The following is a 20,236-nucleotide window of genomic DNA, read 5'->3' as shown; positions in this document are numbered from 1 at the left end:
AGAGTGCCCTGGCACTTGGCGATTTCGGAAGGTTAGGCATACGGACTTTATACACAGCTACACACAATATAAAAAAAATGCATTATCGTATCTAATTAAATATGAACAGCGTATGTTGTGGTAAAGGTACAGAACAGTACTGATGAAAATAGATTTTGAAATGTACATTTGTATAAAGAATGGATAAAACAGTTTTAAAGGATTAAAACGGGTGTAATTGTTTTTAAATATGCGCCTTTTTCTACCGTGAAACAGTAATGTAAGCTTTGTTGTGTTACGGTCTGAAGTGCTCCGTAACTAGTGAAACTACTGGGCATTTTTTTTTTATTAAAATTACTGGCAAAAGACTTAACATCTTATGCCTCAAGGTGTATTTCAAGAATCCTGAGTGGCACTGCATTGTAATGGCACGGCACATTAATTACCATCAGTTGAACATTCTGATTGTCTCGTCCCTTATTTTAATAAAAAAAACATTACATTTTTATTATTATTTAAGTTAACCCGACGTTTCCAAGACCTTTCCAGCTCTCGTTTTCAGGGCGACCGTTAAACAAAGTTACAATTGCACGCGTTTTCATCCTTTAAAGTGTTTTATTTAAATGTGTAACACACGTGATAATCAAAGAAAATACTAAAGAAATGGGGGCATTAATCTTCTAAATAATAAGTAACCAACACAAAATGAATTATTGTCTCCAGATGAACTACATGGCATCATTGCCGTATCTGATCTTCGGTGTGATGGCAGCGATAGCTGGTCTGCTGATGCTGCTCACTCCAGAAACCTTGCACATCCAGCTTCCAGATACTGTGAAGCAGGCGGAAGCCATAGCAGTGGCACCCCGGACTAAGAAGCGGACTGACATTATTGTGGACTAGACGAGATAGACTTCACCAAAACACTCCAGGGCCGTACTAGCATACAGCATATTAGTTGTAATTAAAACTTCTTATGCAGGCTTCCATGATAATAGTTCCTATTAAATTTGAAAACAAAATTTATGAACATTACGGGACTCGAACCCGCGACCTCTCGGGTTCCGTGCGAGCGTTCTTCTGAGCCAACCGTTCGAGTGACGTATTATTGATAAATATTGTAAAAAAGGCATAAAAGGCATTTATTTTCTCAAAATTGATTCCCTTAGAATCCTTTTTGATGTCATTTCTAATATACTAGATACTACTACCGCTTCGAAAACAAATGGCGCTCTGAGAGAGAAGAAGCGGCGCAAGAAACTCTCCCAGCATTCTTTTTTTGCGCTTTGCGCTGTTTGGTTTGTTCAACTCTCAGGTTGTAGCTTCATCTACAGGATCTACTTTACAGCGGTAAGCTGCTCAACCCCAATGTTAGCATATTAGGAAATTAATGTAAGATGTCGCTTTTTCCAATCTAAACAACTTGTAATTTTTTAAAGGTATAACCTTCACTTCTGGGACAATTACACAAATTGGTCCCAGATCGTTCAAAAATTTTGTTTACAAATTTAATTTATGTATTTGTGAGGATAAACACTTTACAAAATAACAAACTGAATAGTTCGTTTATTATAATTTCAGAATGAATATCCCTTGAAACTCTTCATAATGTTATAATTTTAATTAAAATGAAGTGAATCCATCACTGTATTGATATGCCTTAGATGTAAACCTTGTTTTTATATCGAAATGACCTGCACTTTGGTTCCATTAAAGGCATAAAAGGCATTTATTTACTCAAATTGATTAATTTAGAATTCTTTTTGATGTCATTTCTAATATACTAGACACTACTACCGCTTCGGAAACAAAAGGCGCTCTGAGAAAGAAGAAGCCGCGCAAGAAACTCTCCCAGCATACCTTTTTGAACTGTTCTGTGTGTGTTGTACTTTTACCTAGTCATTTATAATAATGAAATCGTGTCCGGGTAAATATTATGCAGAATTATATTATGAAAATATAGGTAATTCCGCCTATAACGTGTGGTGGTTACGTGTTTTAAGAAACGACGTTATAGGGGTGTTCCCGTATAACGCGTTATATCACCTCGTAGTTTGTAATAACAATAATTATTAATCACAATTCGTAACAAGTATTTCCTATTGTTTGCCTAATTTTACTATTTTATAAGGGTTTTAAATCCATAAAATTAATTAATAGTTTAATTTTGTAATAACACAATTGACACAAGTGCAAAGCTACGCGAAGCTAATTATGAAATGTATATGTGGGAAATCCCCGCGTCCGTGTTATATAAATGATTTAAATCTCGTAATATGAACATGTGTTATAATGACACCTCGTTATTGGTGGGATTACTGTATATGTTTTTCATTTCTGCATTTTGTTTTAGAGTCCGACTTCTTCTGCGTTATATTATTAATATTATAGAATAAGTAGGCAATAGTTTTATTAATAATTATTATCGTTTAGTCAAATGTGGTACAAATTATTGTTTAGATTTACTTTCGTGTTATGATGAAAATAATTTAGTTAAGTTATTGATATATTGCACTGGTAAGGTATATGAAGTTATATGATTAATGATTGCAGTATTTTATACCAATTGCTCACTGAGGGATGCCAAAAAATGGGGTTTTTCTTTAAAATCTTTAAATCTTTGGGGACGGGCTGATGTTAAAATAATAATAAAATATTTTATTAACTGATAAAAAAAAGTTAGGACAATATATAGTATCTTAAACATAATAAAATAAAAGTAGCTCAAACATCAGCCGCAAATAGACACAAGCTCAGCATATGCTGACACACATATTATGTATGTCCAGCGCCGATCTTCCGCTTGAGCCATTTTGATTCATTTGAGCCATTTGATTAATTTGAGCCATTTGATTAATTTGAGCCATTTGATTAATTTGAGCCATTTGATTAATTTGAGCAATTTGTTAATGTTATTTGTATTATTTGTCAGATATATAGCCTAAAATGCCACCGCTTGAGTCTGTAGGTACGTGTTTTTGTGATAAAACCAATTTTAAATGAACTTTTAGGGAGTATGCAATGTATTAGCGACAGATTGCCTATAAAAAATAGTAATTGCACCATATTATTCCATTTTTCAATTCTTAACAAAATTTCCTTTAAAATGACTTACAATTTAGTAAAAAACATACAGGTGTAATTTAAATCAGAAAATAAATTTTACTAAAATAATATACAGGTAAGGTAATATGAATTTTACTAAAGTACTTGCCGTCAATTATTTATAGGCATTTAGCAATTAGTTTCATCAAAAAAACACGTAGGTACCTACAGAATCAAGCAGTGGGATCTTGTACTAATCATGCTAAGTACTCACTAATTAAATTAATTAAATGAGAGAAAATGTGGTGACTGAGTGAGATAATAGAGAACTAAAAGAGAAATTATTGTGGAGTTCTGAAAACTTGTTATAGTTGTATCTTGTATGTTAAAGTACCGAGTCGATTTAATATGAACTTCCTTGTTACTTTTTATAGTTATAATGTATTTTAATCTTTTTTAAGGTCTGTTACAGATATCGAACCTACTTTTGAAACTGTGGTACCTACTTAAAGGAAAGCTCATTCAATTTTTGTAATCTAATTCTTAGTCCTAAATACGTATGAGTAAAAAAAGGAAGGACTCCGCCCCGTGATATTATCAAGTGAAGCACCTTTATGATAGTATGTGTTTTGTTACGGGGGATACCAGATAACACAAATTTTGTCCCGTTATTAGTCAATACATAGCCATATTACTTTTAACTCCGATTTTTTTATTTTTGACAGTCACATTATTTCCTAAATTGATTACTCTATTTTTCGGGTAACGTTCCCGTAAATTTTCCGGTTACACCGGATGTTACTATAACGCGTAGAGAAGGTTTTGTGTCCCAAAAATCGAATTAATTTGTATTATGGAAAGAACATAAAATAGTATGATAAAAACTATTCTATCTGTGAAAGGTAATTCCTTGACACTTTTAATGTTCCCTAGCATTGTTTTAACCCAATTTCACAATACACGACAGCATTTAAAAAATATTTTATTGCGATGTAAACTGATCTGTGACAGACGATGGCAGATGGCGCCTGATCGGCTTATGTATTTTAATCTTTTTTTTAAGTGTATGCGTGGGGCTATGTATTTACACGTAAACTGGCTTGTTTTGATGCTTCACTGTTACGTTAGGTGACACGGAGTCCTAATTTTTTTACTCGTCCGTGGTCCTAAAATAATAATTTGTCATATTACAATTGTAGTTTTTGAGCACCAGTGAAATTTTTGTCATTATTTACTGTTACTAACTTAGATTATTTATATGTCTAGATAAGCCGTGACAGCCTTGAACTCGTCGAAAAAAGTAGCGACAAACTGCTAACGTCTATTTTCAGGAATGTACGCACACTAAAACAATAGTAGATTGTTAATTAGGAATTTTTTGTAGGAATTGATTCTTTTACCTGTGTTAAACACTTTACTTTTCATTTCGAATATGAGGAAAATAAAACTAATTATCTAAACCATACATTGCTAATATATCATAATATAAGTAGTACATATTTAAAATTAATTGTCAAATTAGGACAATTTATGACGACTCACCGCGTAATTGTTGCGGCTTATTCCGCTCAAAGAAGTTTGCGCTAAGTTCACACTGGCTGTTTAGAAAGTCACATGGCCACAGCTTTTTTTTTAATTAGTTTTTTTTACTTAAAACTCTGCACAGCTGAAAGCAGTTCTATTTTTGAAGTTCATTCCGGCCCTTAGGTGGAAAGTAATTTGCATGAGTTTTTCCCTCTCCATGGAGGAAAGCAGCATTTTCCACCCAATAATCAGATCAAGACAACATTACTTTCCGAGTATGAGAAATGAAAAGTAACTTACGTTTCCCGAGTGAGACGTAGCTTGTCACGCACACTAAAGTAATAAACCTGACCTGTTGTCATATTGAGTTGCCTTACAGCAATAGGCTCTGTCTAGAAGTATATTATATCTAAGGTTACTATTATATAGTAGGTATATGGAATGCATATGCTAATGGGTCGATATTAGGGTTTTAAACTTTAATGAGCTAAAAAGAAATCTGTATCTCTTATTGATAAAGTATTTACAATTTACCGAAATGATGAATGGGATTGGGAATTCTATTATGAGAAGAAAAATGTGAAAAATTATGTTTTTATTAAAATATATGTGTTATAATAATATGTTATTTTTCTTGTAGAGTAATGACCCTTGAAATAGTAACAAACCTTGTTCAAATATTTCCTGGTCACCTATATAATAGGAATATGATTAAGGAGTACCTTTTTATAATTTTTTTATTAAATAATAGGACAAACGAGCATACGGGTCTTCTTATGTTCCGCCGCCACCATTCGTCTGCAACAATAGAGGAATCTCAGGAGCATTGCCGGCCTTTAAGAAAGGTGTACGCACTTTTTTACCAATGTCGTATCGTCCCGGAAACACCGCATAAGGAAGCTCATTCCACAGCTTTGTAGTACGTGGAAGAAATTTCCTTGAAAACTGTGGAGATCCAGATCCAGATGGCAGATTAATTTGTGGAGTGTCTATTTATGATGCCCAACATAATCGAATCCAAATGATCGCGGAATTGGCGATCGCTCGAGAATTCGAGACCCAGTATTCCGATACTAGGTTTGGCTTTAAGGAAGGTGTCGAAGAGAGGTGATACGACATATCGGTTTTTTTTAGAGGTAAACGCGCAAACTTGAGCCTTCGGGGGGTTAAATTGGACAAGGTTCAATTTACCCCATTTCGCGACTTTCTCAAGAGAGGAATCGATTGAAGACACAAATATCTCCCGACATTGGTCAACGATTTCCCGAGAGAGACCTACATTACCCGTGTATAGGGCATCAACAGTGCTATCGTCTGTATAGCAATGTATGTTGGAGGTGTCCAACATATCATTGATATGCAGAAGAAACAGTGTAGAAGATAGCAAACAGCCTTGGGGCACTCGAACCGTCGACAACGACCTGTATGCTGCGCCCAGTGAGGTAGCTGGATGTCCACTTGCAAAAGCTCTCGAGAAGCCCAAATGATGGAAGTTTTGAGAGAAGCGTCTTATGTCATACACGAAAGGCCTTCGCTATATCTAGGCTGACTGCCCGGCCATCTCCCTTACTTTCGATAGCCGCCAGCCATCTATGTATCAGGTGTACCAGATCGCCTGCCGAAGGACCATGGCGAATATACCGTACTGTCGGTTGTTGATAAACTGGTGACCCTCTAGGTACACCAAGATCTGGTGACTACTTATGCTCTGCATTATTTTGGAGAACAGGGAGGTAATAGCTGGAGGAGTTTGCCGGACACAAAATGTCTCCTTTTTTTTGGATCGGATGGACTAAGGCTGGTCAGCGAACACGCCTTTTGAGTATGAGTGCCGGAATAAATCCACACACTCCGTGGGATGGTCAGGCCTGTTTTCCCGTTGTCGTCAGGAGTCGTGTTAGAGGTAAAAAGTGAAAGTGCACCGAAGATCGGCTTTCTTTTTTGCCGTATTAACCAGGGTGTCATTCCTCATGTGCAGCAGGGACGCCTGTTTTAAGTTACCAAGAGCAGCTTTCGATAACGACCAGAACTTGTTCCAGTAGGGTACCTAAATAAAAAGGTGCTCGCCGATTTTGACGATATGCTTCGATTTTGCAAGGACGATTTTCCGTTAAAAAATCTGGAGGCACGGTTATATTTCCTCTATAGAACTTTGCAGATAATATCCTTTGAGCCCAGTGCAGCAACCCAAGTGCGATACGCCTGTTTTTGCAGTCAGATGCTGCTTTGACGCTTTGCCACTGATCGGTACTACAGAGCTTGGTTTAAAATATTCATGCCCTGTAGTACCACATCGGCTGCTATCTACTGCAACGGCGCAGGTACTGGGACCTACTAAAACTAAATCTAATATTATAATATTATATATAAAACTGATACTGACTGTGACGGGAAACAAACTTTGCCTCAAGGGTAGGATGCAAAAAAATAACGCATCTTAACCCAATCTGCTGACGCCCAAACCCGGCGGGTCGCTGGTTGTCTGCGACGTGGCTATAGACTAAATACCATCAGGCCAAAAGTCATGTTTATGGATGCGGTGTAACATATTTTGCTACAGTTACGGGGGGGTTTAAAGGAAACTACCCGTACCGGCCTTTAAAGGATGTTTATTATGAAACAATAATAAAAAAAAATACGAGCTTGGGGTGTATTGTTGGTTGATCTAGTTCGCCTTCGTAGTCCGGTACTCCCCTGACGTTGAAGACGCCGGTGCAGGCCCCTTAGCTGGAGGTTATGACTCGACGTGTCACAGGGATATCCGATGCTCGGTATCCGGGTAACTAATCACCGGAACTTGGTGGAATTATATGATTCAACGTCCAAAAACCGTATCCGTGACTTCGTCGCCAGCTCATTCTCAACGGCAAAAGTAAACCTGCAATTTAAAACGATACGTTGTTTCAGCTAGTCAATTATTTACATTTTGTCTAGATTCTGTGGCATCATCATCATTACAGCCGGAAGACGTCCACTGCTGGACAAAAACCCCCAAAATTAACCATGACGATCAGTCCTACGGTGCCCTCATCCAAACTATTCCGGCAATCTTGACCAGATCGTCGGTCCATCTTGTGGGGGGTCTACCAACACTACGTCTTCCAATACGTGGTCGCTATTTGAGGACTTTACTGCCCCAACGGCCATCTGTCCGTCGAGCTTTGTGCCCTGCTCACTGCTACTTCGGTTTCGCAACCACCTGGGCTATGTTGGTGACCTTCTTCTACGGATCTCCACATGCATCTAATCTAATCTCTCTATTATTATTGCAATATTTCATCTTCAATTCTCCACGGACGACGCAAATTCGGGTAATTTATGTCCTTAATATAATTGCTAATCATTAATGTTGCTTATCACGGAAGTCGGCCATTTTAAATATTTACATGTATTATCAGTTAGATAATACATCGGCCTTGCTTTAATCTCCAGACGAGGGTTCACAGAAGTTGACTAATATGAAGTAAAATTCAAATTCAAATACTTAGATTCAGATACTAGATACCGTACTAACTAATAATTACTGGGCAAAGGAGACATAACATCTTATGTCTCAAGGTGAGGAGCGCAGTTGTAGTGCCGCTCAGAATTTTTGTTTTTTTTTTTAATCATTCTGAGAAGCACTGCATTACCATCAGCTGAACATCCTGCTCGTCTCGTCCCTTATTTACATAAAAAGAACTAAGAACAATAGTTTTTTTTTACTAACTAACTATTAGATGCTTGTGTGCGTGGCATCTTGACACTCAATGGTATCTTTCAAATTTTGTAACAAACGCTTCGTTTTACATTGAAATTTATAAATAACAAAATACTTACTGATGATAATATGTGATCCCTGTGTCTTTCTTATTTCTTGTGGTATTATTTTTACAAAGTTTTACTACGCACCCGGCATATTAGTTTCAATTAATATCAAAGATCAACAGAACATGTGGCACGTCAACGTCACATATTGTTCGAGACTGGCTTGAGTACGCTCACTTGGGCGTAGCATTAGTTTCCGCACTTTACGACTACGCCTGCAGTATCTTGTTGGAGCGCAGCGGAGACCAGTCACTAATCTAAGTTCAAATATTTCATCCTAAATACGATTTAAAATCCCACATTTAACGTCAAAACCTACTCATTACCCATTCGAAAAAGTTTGCCTCAGGCCTGAGAAGAACGGGTGCAACAAACACAGCGGGCTTCTTTTTTCATAAAAAGCGTTATAAAGTAATATAAATGTAATATCGTTGAATATTTTTAGCCAGAGAGGGCGGTCGTGCCATTCCCAATCTATGAAAGTCATTAATGTTAATAGCCTACACCACACACACGCTTTTTTGGATTCCGTAGCGAAATGGCAAAAAACGAAACCCCTATAGATTCGACATTTCTGTCTGTCTGTCTGTTTTAGCCACTTTTTTTCCGAAACTATAAGAACTGTTCTGATGAAACTTGGTAAGTAGATGTGTTCTAATCTGTAGCTTCTGTGATCCGCATTAACATTTTCACACAAAAATATAAAAAAAACAATGAATTTTGGGGGTTACCGATACTTAGAACAGAACCTCAAATTTTTTTAATTTTTAAACCCATACCTATGGATGTTTGATATTGAGGTTTCTAATATGAATAGTTTGCGCGAGAGACACTTCCAAAGTGATAAAATGTGTCCCCCCCACGTAACTTCTGAAGGTGATAAAATTAAAAATATATGATGTACACTTTAACCGAAAATTTACACCGTAACTTGGACGAGATCTACTAGATCTCAAAAAGTAGTTTTATTTTAATACGTATAAATTATGAGAGCTCATTTGCACTGTATGATTTTTATCTAAGATTTTTTGCCTTTTCCATTTAAACAATTTAATATCATTTTCCGTTCTATATAACTTTTCTATTTATGTTACTTGCTGCTTTTTACCAATTCTTTTTAATGTCGTAACACAGCTTTAAGCTGTAAGTGTCGTATCATCATAATAATCAATTATTATTATTCATTCATTCGGTTATTTTGATTTTAAAAACAGCATCAATTATATTTATGTTTGATCTATGTCAACCGCACCGCATGCAATATGTTTCAGCGATGGCTTTCTATCAGAATGTTGTTTGCTATCACAAGAAACCCTTGCTTTAATTTGAATTTTAGTAATCTGGATGCACCACTGACCTGTATAAATTGTTCCTTAAGTTTGACAGCAAATTTTTTGTGCCTATTTGAAGCGCCACTCGCGAACGTCCAGAGAACTAATTTTGACGTATAATACAAAATGGCTGCGAGAGAAGCGTACAGTATCGTTCGTTTTCCGTGTTATTTATACTTCAAGAATCAACGTAATATATATATATATATATATATATATATATATATATATATATATAGTTCTATCTTTAACGTATAGAGTGGTGTAAATTAAATGCCCAGATACTCAATAAATTAATGTAATTCAAAAAATGATGTGAATTGTACAACGATAGTAGGTCAAGTGACATGAGTACAGATTGAGATTGACAGATTACATGATAGATTGTATGAAGAATTTTCAAGCGCCTGATGCGGGTGCTTTGGCGTAATATTTGTGCAGGCGTTAAGTCTGAACATCCTCCCGGAAAGATCACTTTCAACCTTGAAGTTCCTCGGCTGTCGGCAGCTTGCACAGCCTTACTAGAGATCGGTGAACACAGCCTTTATTAGTGGTGATGTTTGCCACTCTCGCTGTTCCATCAGCTCCCGTGATGAGGCGTAGTACTCTCCCGAGCTTCCAAGAGAGTGGAGGAGCATTAACATCTGCCAAGAGTACCATATCTCCTATGTCCAGCTTTGATGTACTGCTTTTCCATTTTGTTCTCTGCTGCATCTCAGACAGATATTCACGCTGCCACCTTTGCCAGAAGTGTTGCTGCATTTTTTCTAAGCGCTCATAGCGTTGAAGTTTATTTTCCTTAGAATCACCCAGATGTTGCGACAGTTAACGGTCTCCCGATCAGGAAGTGTCCTGGGGAAAGGGAAAGGAGGTCATTAGGAGATGATAGGGGGCACAAGGGACGGCTGTTCAAAATCGCCTCCACTTGTGTAAACAAAGTATTAAGTTCCTCAAAAGTGAGGTGGCTATTGCCAACGAAGCGTTTTAAGTGGAATTTTGCCGATTTAACGCCGGCTTCCCATATACCACCAAAATGAGGAGAGTAAGCCGGAATAAACTTAAACTGGATAGAATTTTGACTTGCAAAATCAAATAGAGGGTTTTGATTTTGCTTGATAAATGATCCTAACTCCCATGCGGCTGCTATAAGTTAGTTCCGTTATCACAAAATATTTCCGTTGGTCTGCCTCTGCGCGCTACAAAACGCCGAAGTGTCATTATGAATGCATCCTTAGTTAAATCACTCACAGCTTCGAGATGGATGCATTTATAACGCAGACAAACGAACAAACACGTGTAGCATTTTATTAAACGACTTCCACGGCCCTTATGATTGACGATCGTGAACGGTCCCGCGAATTCCAGACCCACTGACAAAAACGGATGACCTGGGGTTATACGTTGGAGTGGTAGATTACCCATTTTAGGTTGCAACGTTTCACCGCGTACACGTCTACACCGAACACAGTTATTAACTGTCCGCCATGCGAGATGTCGTCCGTTTACTGGCCACACTGTTTCCCTCACAATAGATAGTAACAGTAAAGGACCCGCGTGAGTTAAGAGTGACAGCCCTACCCAAATTAGCTTTAGGTGCAATTCCACCTCAGCACTTTAAGTAAAACATTAGAGTGGGGAATATTTAGTTATACGCATAAAATAAGTATATATGGATTGTAATTAGTCAGTAGAGAGATTATTGTATAATAGTCTTGCAATGTAATTTTTGAAATAAATATATTTTTTTAAATAAACCTTTTTTAAATTTTGATTTTAAAAAATCAAAATTTTATAATTAAACTCTATTAATATTTTCAATATAATTTTAAAATCATTTTATAGATTTTTTTTGCATAATAATAACTTATAATTTCGTTTAAAATGGAAAATATTGTTAGAATACCAGTAGAACTAATTAACATTATTCCAATTTTCGATGGTGATGCAAGGCTATTGTCCTTATTCTTAAAAAATTGTGAGTATATTCCTAATATGTATAGAGGAAGCCAGGTACAAAATGAATATTTATATCATGTGATTACCGGTAGATTAACGGGTAATGCCGCGAATTTAGTAGGTGAAAGAGACCAAATTAATTCCTGGGCAGATTTAAAAAGTCTATTAATTCAACATTTTGGAAACGCTAGGTCTGAGGATAGTTTAGCTAATGAATTAGAATCAATAAAAATTAGCAAAAATGAGAGTTATTTAGAATTCTGTCATAGAATTCAGCACTTACGTAGTATATTATTTTCAAAGATTAATGAACAAATAGAAGATGCTAACTTGAGGCAATGTAAACAAGCTATTTATAATAATATGTCACTTAATGTTTTTATTTTAAATTTACCACCTTATTAAGTAAAAACTGTTCGTTTACGTAACGCTACTTCATTAGAAGATTCTCTAAAAATAGTATTGGACGAACAGAATTTTCAAAATTTATATAATTTAAAAAATAATTCGTTCAGAAATTCTGGTAATAATATATTTAACAGAAATTTCAATAATCAATCAAATTATCATAATCAAAATAGGTCAAACTATCATAATCATAATAATTCATATCAATCTAGAAGTAATAGGTCTATGGACAATTTAAACAATTTTAATCGTCATACGTTTAGCAACAAGTCGTCAATGCACCGAACAATGCAAATGCAGAATCAGCATCGTTCGGACAAATCCTCCGCCTCATGTTACTGACGGTGGAACTAGGTCAAAGACTGATGTCACTATGCGAACGGTGAATTCTCGACGAATAAACTTTGCAGAAAACGATAACAATTGTAATCAGCTTAATAATGATAGTTATTCTTCTAACGATCAGTCGGGAAATTTTCTCATACTGGCCTCTCCAATAAAGATAATATTTCTCCAGAAAAGATAATATTAAATTGTACGAAAAGATTAAATTTACCACACATACGGATACCAGAACTACGGTCAATTTTTATGATACATACCGGCAGTACTAGGTCATTTATTATTCCATTTACAGCTGAATCATACTTTTCAGAAATTAAGCAATATGAACCTTTTGAAGTTGTGAGTACACATTCTTCAAGCAAGCATAATGAAGTGGTTCATATTGGATTACCGGGTATTTTTAATTGCGACGAAAGTCATAAGTTTTACATAGTGTCGATGATCGATTCGATGGTCTGATAGGTAGTGATTTATTAAAACAATTAGGTGCGACAATAGATATGAAGTCGCAAACACTTTTTACGAATTATGCTAGTATACCCATAATTTATTCACCTCCAGCTAGGGAAAAGTTTATATTACCACCTCGCTGTGAGTTGCGGGTCAAAATCCCCGTCAATTTACTTGAAGGTGATGCCGTTTTAGAATTTAAGGAATTTGCGGAAGGTGTTAGGATGCCAACGGCATTAGTGAGTTGCAGTAATGGTTTTGCTTCTACAGTAATTCAAAATTGTACTGATCTAGAACAAACCTTACTAGTAACATCACCGTTTTATTACCATACCATTTTTTAGAACCATATAACGAGAATAAGTATAGAAAAAATACAGTAAATTTCACTGGAAATAATGGAAAATATGAAAAACTTTTAAATAATAATTTAAATAAAATTCATTTAGAGCATATGAATGAGGCAGAAAGAATCAGCATAGAAAAGATTTGTAGGGAATATAAAGATATATTTTATTGTGAAGATATTCCATTATCTTTCACTAATCAAGTGAAACATAAAATTAGAACAATTAATGAAGATCCTATCAATATAAAAGCTCATCGGTTGACTCCCGTTCAAACTAAAGAAATAAAAATCAAGTTGCAAAAATGTCAAAAGATAATATTATACAAGAGTCATACTCACCTTGAAGTGCCCCAGTTCACCTCGTACCAAAAAAGATGGATTCTTCAGGAGAACGTAAATGGAGGATGGTAATTGATTACCGAAGGCTCAATGATATTACAATAGATGATAAATATCCACTTCCAAACATTACGGATTTATTTGACATGTTAGGAAAAAGTACAAAAAGTACTACTCTCGATTTAGCTAGTGGTTACCATCAAATAGAGGTAGAAAAAGAAGATATACCAAAAACAGCATTTAGTACACCTTTTGGGCATTATGAATTTCATAGGATGCCATTTGGTTTGAAAACAGCTCCTGCAACTTTTCAATGAACAATGGATAATGTGCTAAGAGGGTTGCAAGGAATATACTGTTTAGCATATTTGGATGACGTAGTCATCTTTTCTAAAAGTTTAGAGGAACACATTTGTAAATTAAGAGCCGTTTTTGATAGATTTCGGCAAACAAATCTAAAAATACAGTTAGATAAGTCACATTTTTTAAGAAAGGAAGTATTTTACTTAGGTCACACTATAACAAGTGAAGGTCTCAAACCTAATAATGATAAAATCTAAGCAGTTTTAAATTATCCTTTACCTAAGACTGTTACTGAAATTAAAAGTTTTTTGGGTTTGATCGGATATTATAGAAAGTTCATTAAAGATTTTGCAAAAATAGCAATAGCTTTAACTAATTGTTTAAAGAAGGGGAATGGTATAATAATTAACAACGAATATAGGGAATGTTTTGAGACTTGCAAAAATCTGCTTACTAATGCTCCACTATTAGTTTCCAGATTTTGAGAAACCTTTTATTTTAACCACCGATGCATCCAACTATGCAATCGGTGCGGTTTTATCACAAGGATCAGTAGGATCAGATAAAGCAACAGCTTATGCTAGTAGAGTCTTAAGTGATACTGAAAGTAAATAAAGTACTACAGAGAAAGAATTATTAGCCATTGTTTGGGCAGTTAAGCATTTTAGACCGTACTTATACGGAAATAAATTCGTTATATATACGGATTATAGGGCTTTAGCATGACTCTGACTTCCTAAACCTGGAACTTCAGGATATGAACAACAGTCCAGGTATAGCAGCATTGAAAGTGGGAACAGCAGTGATGAAGAGTAATCATTGGACAATATTTAAAAGCTTTGATTTAGGTAATTTAGCTTCGGAAATATATAAAAATAAGCAACAATTTAATACACTGGCCTGCAAAAGTAAGTATCACACTTTTCAAATTATTTTTTTTTTTCTTAACTATAGAAGGTAGAGATTTAAGATTAAAAACGTATTGTTGCAAACTTTATAGGCTTTAATTCTTAGAAACTTAAATTATACATTAGTGACATTTTTACCTTAAAAAAGATAAAACAATGAAAATAGACATTCTTAGTTTAGTGTAAAAAAAAATCAACTAAAATGTATTACATGTTATTTTATTTTTAATAACTGGTATTGCCTCCTCGAGCTCTGATTACAGCTTCGAGCCGGTTTGGCATACTGAACACTAGGTTTCGGAGCCGATGTTGGGGAATATTCTCCCATTCTTCTACCAGGGCCTGCTTTAGTGCCCTGAGGGTAGTAGGTGGTTGTCTGCGATTTCTGACTAGCCTCCCAAGCTCATCCCAGGCGTGTTCAATCGGGTTGAGATCAGGACTTCTTGATGGCCAAGCCATCACGCTGATACCGACCTCCTGAATATACTCTTGTACGATATGAGCCGTGTGTGGCCGGGTATTATCATGCATTAGCATCGATCCATCACCCATATTTGCTAAATACGGCCCTGCATACTCATTGAGAATCTCTTGAGCATATCTTTGCCCAGTGAGGGTGCCATTTTCTAAGCTCTGTGCGACCTTCTGAAGATATGCCAGCCCATACATGTACACTGCCTCCACCGTATTGGACTCTTTCTGAGATGCAAGCTTGAAGGTATCGCTCACCAGGTCGCCTGTAAACACTTCGCCTTCTTGAGAATCGAGACTCATCTGCAAACAAAATTCTTGACCATTCTTATATAACGATCTTCTCGGGCACTGGTACACCTGGGTCTGCCATTACAAGGTCTCCTCAGATGGTGTCCAGTCTCTTCGTACCTTCGCTTTACCTTCTGGACCGTTCGTACCGTCACAGCCACCATTCTTGCAGTGCGACGCATATTGATGCTTAGTTCCAGAAAAGCCATGATCGTAGCACATTCTTCAACTGAAAGAGGCATGATAAATAAATGTTATGTTCTTTTTAGCATAAATTTTTAAAACAAGACTCATCGATCTTGAAAAAAATTTAAAACAGAAAGAAAAATGTGAATGGTAAAATTGTAATTCGGAAACGTCCACTTTGAAAAAGCAATGGTTTTGTTTTTGAAGTTTTTTTTCAGCCAATTCTTAAAAGAAGGTTACCGACTATAAAGTTTTTGTGTACAAAATTAAATTCTCTTTGGAGTCCTTTTTATTTCGAAAGTATATCTTGTGAACTTAAAACGTTATCCCAATTTTAAAAGTGTGATACTTACTTTTGAAGGCCAGTGTAGTTTAATCAATGTTTTAAATTAAGAAGAGTATTTAAAGAATGATTTATTAGGATTAGACGAGCAAACGTTAGAATTGATACATTTAACAGAGGATAGATTAAATCAAATTTTACCATACAAAAGGGTAAAAAGAGCTATTTTTAGTCCTTTAGGATCCTTAGTTAAAGTTATTTCAGGCAATTTGGATGAGCAGGATGCTAAATATTACAATTTTGAAAAAAGCAAATTAAAAAATGAAGAACATTTAGTGGAACAACGAGTATCATTAATGCAAAAAGCTTTTACTTAACTTGTCAATGTTTCAGAAGGTCTCAATTCAAATATTGAACTTCTTAAGTCACAAAGCAACAGGTTAGCATCAGATATGCGAAGTAAAATTAGTTACAATATTCTATTAATGAATAAATTTTACAGTATTCTAAATAACTTTCGAACTATATTTGATATCATTCAAGAGGTAGAAACTGCTATTGCATTTAGTAAACTATATACCTTGCATCATTCAATTCAACAGAATTACTAGATATTTTTACAAAAGAAAGAAGCACTTTAAATTAATTTATCCAGCTAGAATAGAAAATTTAATGAAGTTAGAACATAATCTTATACTAAAGTCGTATTTTAATGGTGATAGGTTAATTTTTGTAATAGAAATTCCTCTTATAGATAACGATAATTATATGTTTTAAATAAATAAAATAATAAATAAATATATTTTATAAAATAATTCCTATTCTCATTTTTGATTCCAAAACACATGAAACCCTTACAATAATTCCTAAGTATCCATTCATAATGGTGAATCGTTTGAAGTTAAGACCTGTCGTAAAACCATGCGAGGAAATAGAAGACTCCAAATATCTATGCATGGAAGATAATATGTTTCCATATCCTGAGGAAACTTGTATAGAAGAAATTATGATGCTAAAGAAATACAATCACTGTTCTCATCATTTAATTAAAATCGAGAGTACCAAATTACAAAAGGTATACAGCCATCATTGGTTACTCTATACAGAAGAAAATTTAGTAATTACAGAGTATTGTGGTGAAGAAGTACAGCGACATGAATTACAAGGAACGATTATATGTTATTATTTTCTTATTTGTCATTTTTGTTTTATATAAATTCAATTTTTTTCGAAATTATCGTGAGCCTAAGAAGTCTTCCGATAATTTCTCGCTTAAGGAGGGGGGAGTTAAGAGTGACAGCCCTACCCAAATTAGCTTTAGGTGCAATTCCACCTCAGCACTTTAAGTAGAACATTAGAGTGGGGAATATTTAGTTGTAAGCATAAAATAAGTAAATATGGATTGTAATTAGTCAGTAGAGAGATTATTGTTTAATAGACTTGCAATGTAATTTTTGAAATAAATATATTTTTTTAAATAAAACTTGGCTCAACAACTTAATTCGTGCATATTGTTGACGTGTTCTCTTTCAAAGTGCAGTCTTGTTAACCTGTGCGAGGCATGAAGTAAAATGGGGTGCCTTTTCTCATATGAATAATAATTAGCCGCATCCAACCGACCTCCATCTCGAATTATTTTATTATTTAAGAACGGAGACAAACTTAAAATTCTGCTTTTATTACTTAAAGGTTTATTTTTAGTTAGCAGGTCGTATTCAGTAGTGAAGGATTGAGTTTGAGCGATAATACATAATGAATGCCATAAATCACGTAATTCCTCAACTGTTAATAAACCTGCGCGTTTCGCATTGCTATTTCTAGTGTTAAATATGAATCTTTGCACGTAAATAAACTTGTAATTTATTTAGAGAAGAATATCTCTATATTATATATACTTTATAGTATTAGCGAGAAAGTGCCTTTCGCACTCGCTTTCATCTTCACTTATGATTAACTTTTTCGGAACTTCTTCTAACTCCCAAAATTTTGAAACTAACTGTTCTATATTTTCATTTTGCGATGAAGAGACAATGGCGTGATTACAGTGTATCCTTTTGCTAGATACTGCGTTCACGGCATGGACCCATGCGACACTCGCTTTCGGGGTGACCTTGTCTCAAACAATTAACAGACAATTTATACTTCGTCAGGTCCATCATTCGCTCGTCAACCCCCTTCGCTTTAAACGTTGGACAATCATATATCCTATGACGCTCATTGCAAATAATACACATAAATGTAGTATTTGGTTCTTGCTATAATTATTGCTGGTGCTGGCAAACAATTTTACGACACTGTTTTGATTTTGACCTTGAATTTGAATATAATTATTATTAGCTATAGAACGCACAGGGGCACTGGTCACCTTTGACACGCTAGTAACGTCAGACCGATTATTACGATTCAATGACTCGAGCACATCAGCACGGTCTATCATAAATTTATAAAATTGTTCGAGGGTAGGTACGTCGCCTTCCAAATTGTTGCGATATTCCTCCCATTTTAACAACGTATTGATATCTAACTTAGATGATAACATAAATATTATTAGTACATCCCATTTGTCAGTGGGTTGTCCTAGGCTTGTTAAGGCGCGCAAATTTTTGGTCACGTGGTCAACCAAAAATCGTAGAGATCGCTCTGATTCCCGTGGAAGCTGTTTAATATTAAATAATGATGTTAAATGATGATTAATCAATATTCTTTTATTGTCGTATCTATTGCAAATCATCTTCCATGCTTCAGCATAATTGTTGGTTGACACCTCCAAATTGGAAATAATCCTGGCCGCGTCGCCTTGCAAATAAGATAAGAGGTAATGGAATTTCTGGATGTGTGATATGCGATCATTCTTATGTATCAGATTTTCAAAAGTATCCCGAAACTCCAACCAACGGAAATACGCGCCATCAAATTTGGCTATTTGAATTTGAGGGAGGTTCAACCCTAATTCGTGGGGGTGATTAGGATCATCTATGCAACATGACGCGTTGTGACCCGAATTGCGCCTCTTTTAGTTTTGGCCTTTGCTGTATTCACAATTATATCTTGCTCAATTTTATCGCGTTCCTCAATTTCAGCCGAAATATTTTCATAATTTAAAACCTCTATTTCACTCTGCAAATCATCAACCTTCATAGACAAAGCTTCAAATTTGGTGAGTTTTAAATCTAACTCCGTTAATTGAACGTTGTTTGGTTCCATTAAACAGGCAATACTATTTAAATAATTTTTAAATTTTGTAATTTGTCCCTTGGCGGATGTTCTTCTAGTGATTAAGTCACGTAAGCTTTGTTTATTCATTTCTTCTGTCATTAAATATAACACTTACGAACAAACAACAACAAAACAATATAATTTAAATTTTTTTTTTTTTGGTAGTAATTTAACTAAATATAGATTCTCTTTATTTAAATAGCAATGCAATTCTTGTGTAATTAAATTGAAATGGCTCACCTTCCTCGTTCTGGTGGTACTTGCCGCTCAATGAACCCGGCTGCGCACGCTCAACAGTTCGCTCCCGGCAGGTGCAGGAGACGCGGCCGGCCAATGTAATCCAACGGGATAAGTATGTTCTTGCAAACGGCGCACGGCGATGATAAATATTAACCTGGAATATTCGGCAAATACGCTAAATATTGTATGTATAAACAATACGAAACGAGTAAACCTAAAATACATGATTTGTGTATTAATTTAGATAATATTGCGATAAATAGCTAAAAGTTAATTCCTTTGTTCACTTTTTTATACATGTGGGTAGGTAAAAAAGATGATGCAATTTTGCACTAAATAACAAATTTACGTGCATAAAACGCTGTAAAACTTGTTTAAAAACACTTAATTTACACAAATGACTAACGATTTTGAATATTATTTTGTTAGTTATTAGGTTTTTTAGGAATTAGTTAAGGAAGGACACTTATCTTAGCGGACGAACTCGTAACTGCTCGATGTGAAACTTTAGCTGATTCACTGCTCGAATCTTCTTTGTTTTTCTGCTTTCCAATACAGCCCGTGATTTTAGAAATATCCACTGCAAGGCTCCATCCACAGGAATAATTTGATGTGATGTTGAAGGTGCCTCGTCGTATTTACGTATTAATTGTTATTATTTCGCGGATTCTTCTTTGTTCCCCTCATGGCCACCATGTTCTATCTTTAGCGTATAGAATGGTGTAAATTAAATTTATTTATTCATTTATTTATTTATTTATTTATTTATAGGACAACTAGTAGTTGTTACATTCGGATATGCTTA

The 20,236-nt window shown here is 35.2% G+C and overlaps 1 protein-coding gene and 1 long non-coding RNA gene across 2 annotated transcripts in view; one reads left to right on the top strand and one right to left on the bottom strand.

Moving 5' to 3' along the window:
* The window catches only part of LOC126974433 (organic cation transporter protein-like), a 32,486-nt gene extending 27,317 nt beyond the window's left edge, over window positions 1–5,169 (top strand). The window contains exon 7 of the mRNA XM_050821924.1: window positions 703–5,169. Within this exon, the coding sequence (XP_050677881.1) occupies window positions 703–882 (180 nt within the window). The 3' untranslated portion in view covers window positions 883–5,169. The remainder of the gene's footprint in view (window positions 1–702) is intronic.
* A 4,799-nt stretch (window positions 5,170–9,968) lies between these two features.
* Window positions 9,969–19,582, bottom strand: LOC126974515 (uncharacterized). The gene is made up of 2 exons (XR_007731535.1): window positions 19,432–19,582; window positions 9,969–10,538 (listed from the first exon to the last, which is right to left on the bottom strand). It is a non-coding gene; the product is annotated as an uncharacterized LOC126974515 (long non-coding RNA).
* Between the last annotated feature and the right edge of the window lie 654 nt (window positions 19,583–20,236).

This window comes from Leptidea sinapis, chromosome 32, assembly GCF_905404315.1.
Source record: "Leptidea sinapis chromosome 32, ilLepSina1.1, whole genome shotgun sequence".
Lineage (NCBI taxonomy): Eukaryota > Metazoa > Arthropoda > Insecta > Lepidoptera > Pieridae > Leptidea > Leptidea sinapis.
The sequence above is the reverse complement of the archived record's forward strand: the minus strand, read 5'-3'. Positions and strand labels throughout refer to the sequence as shown.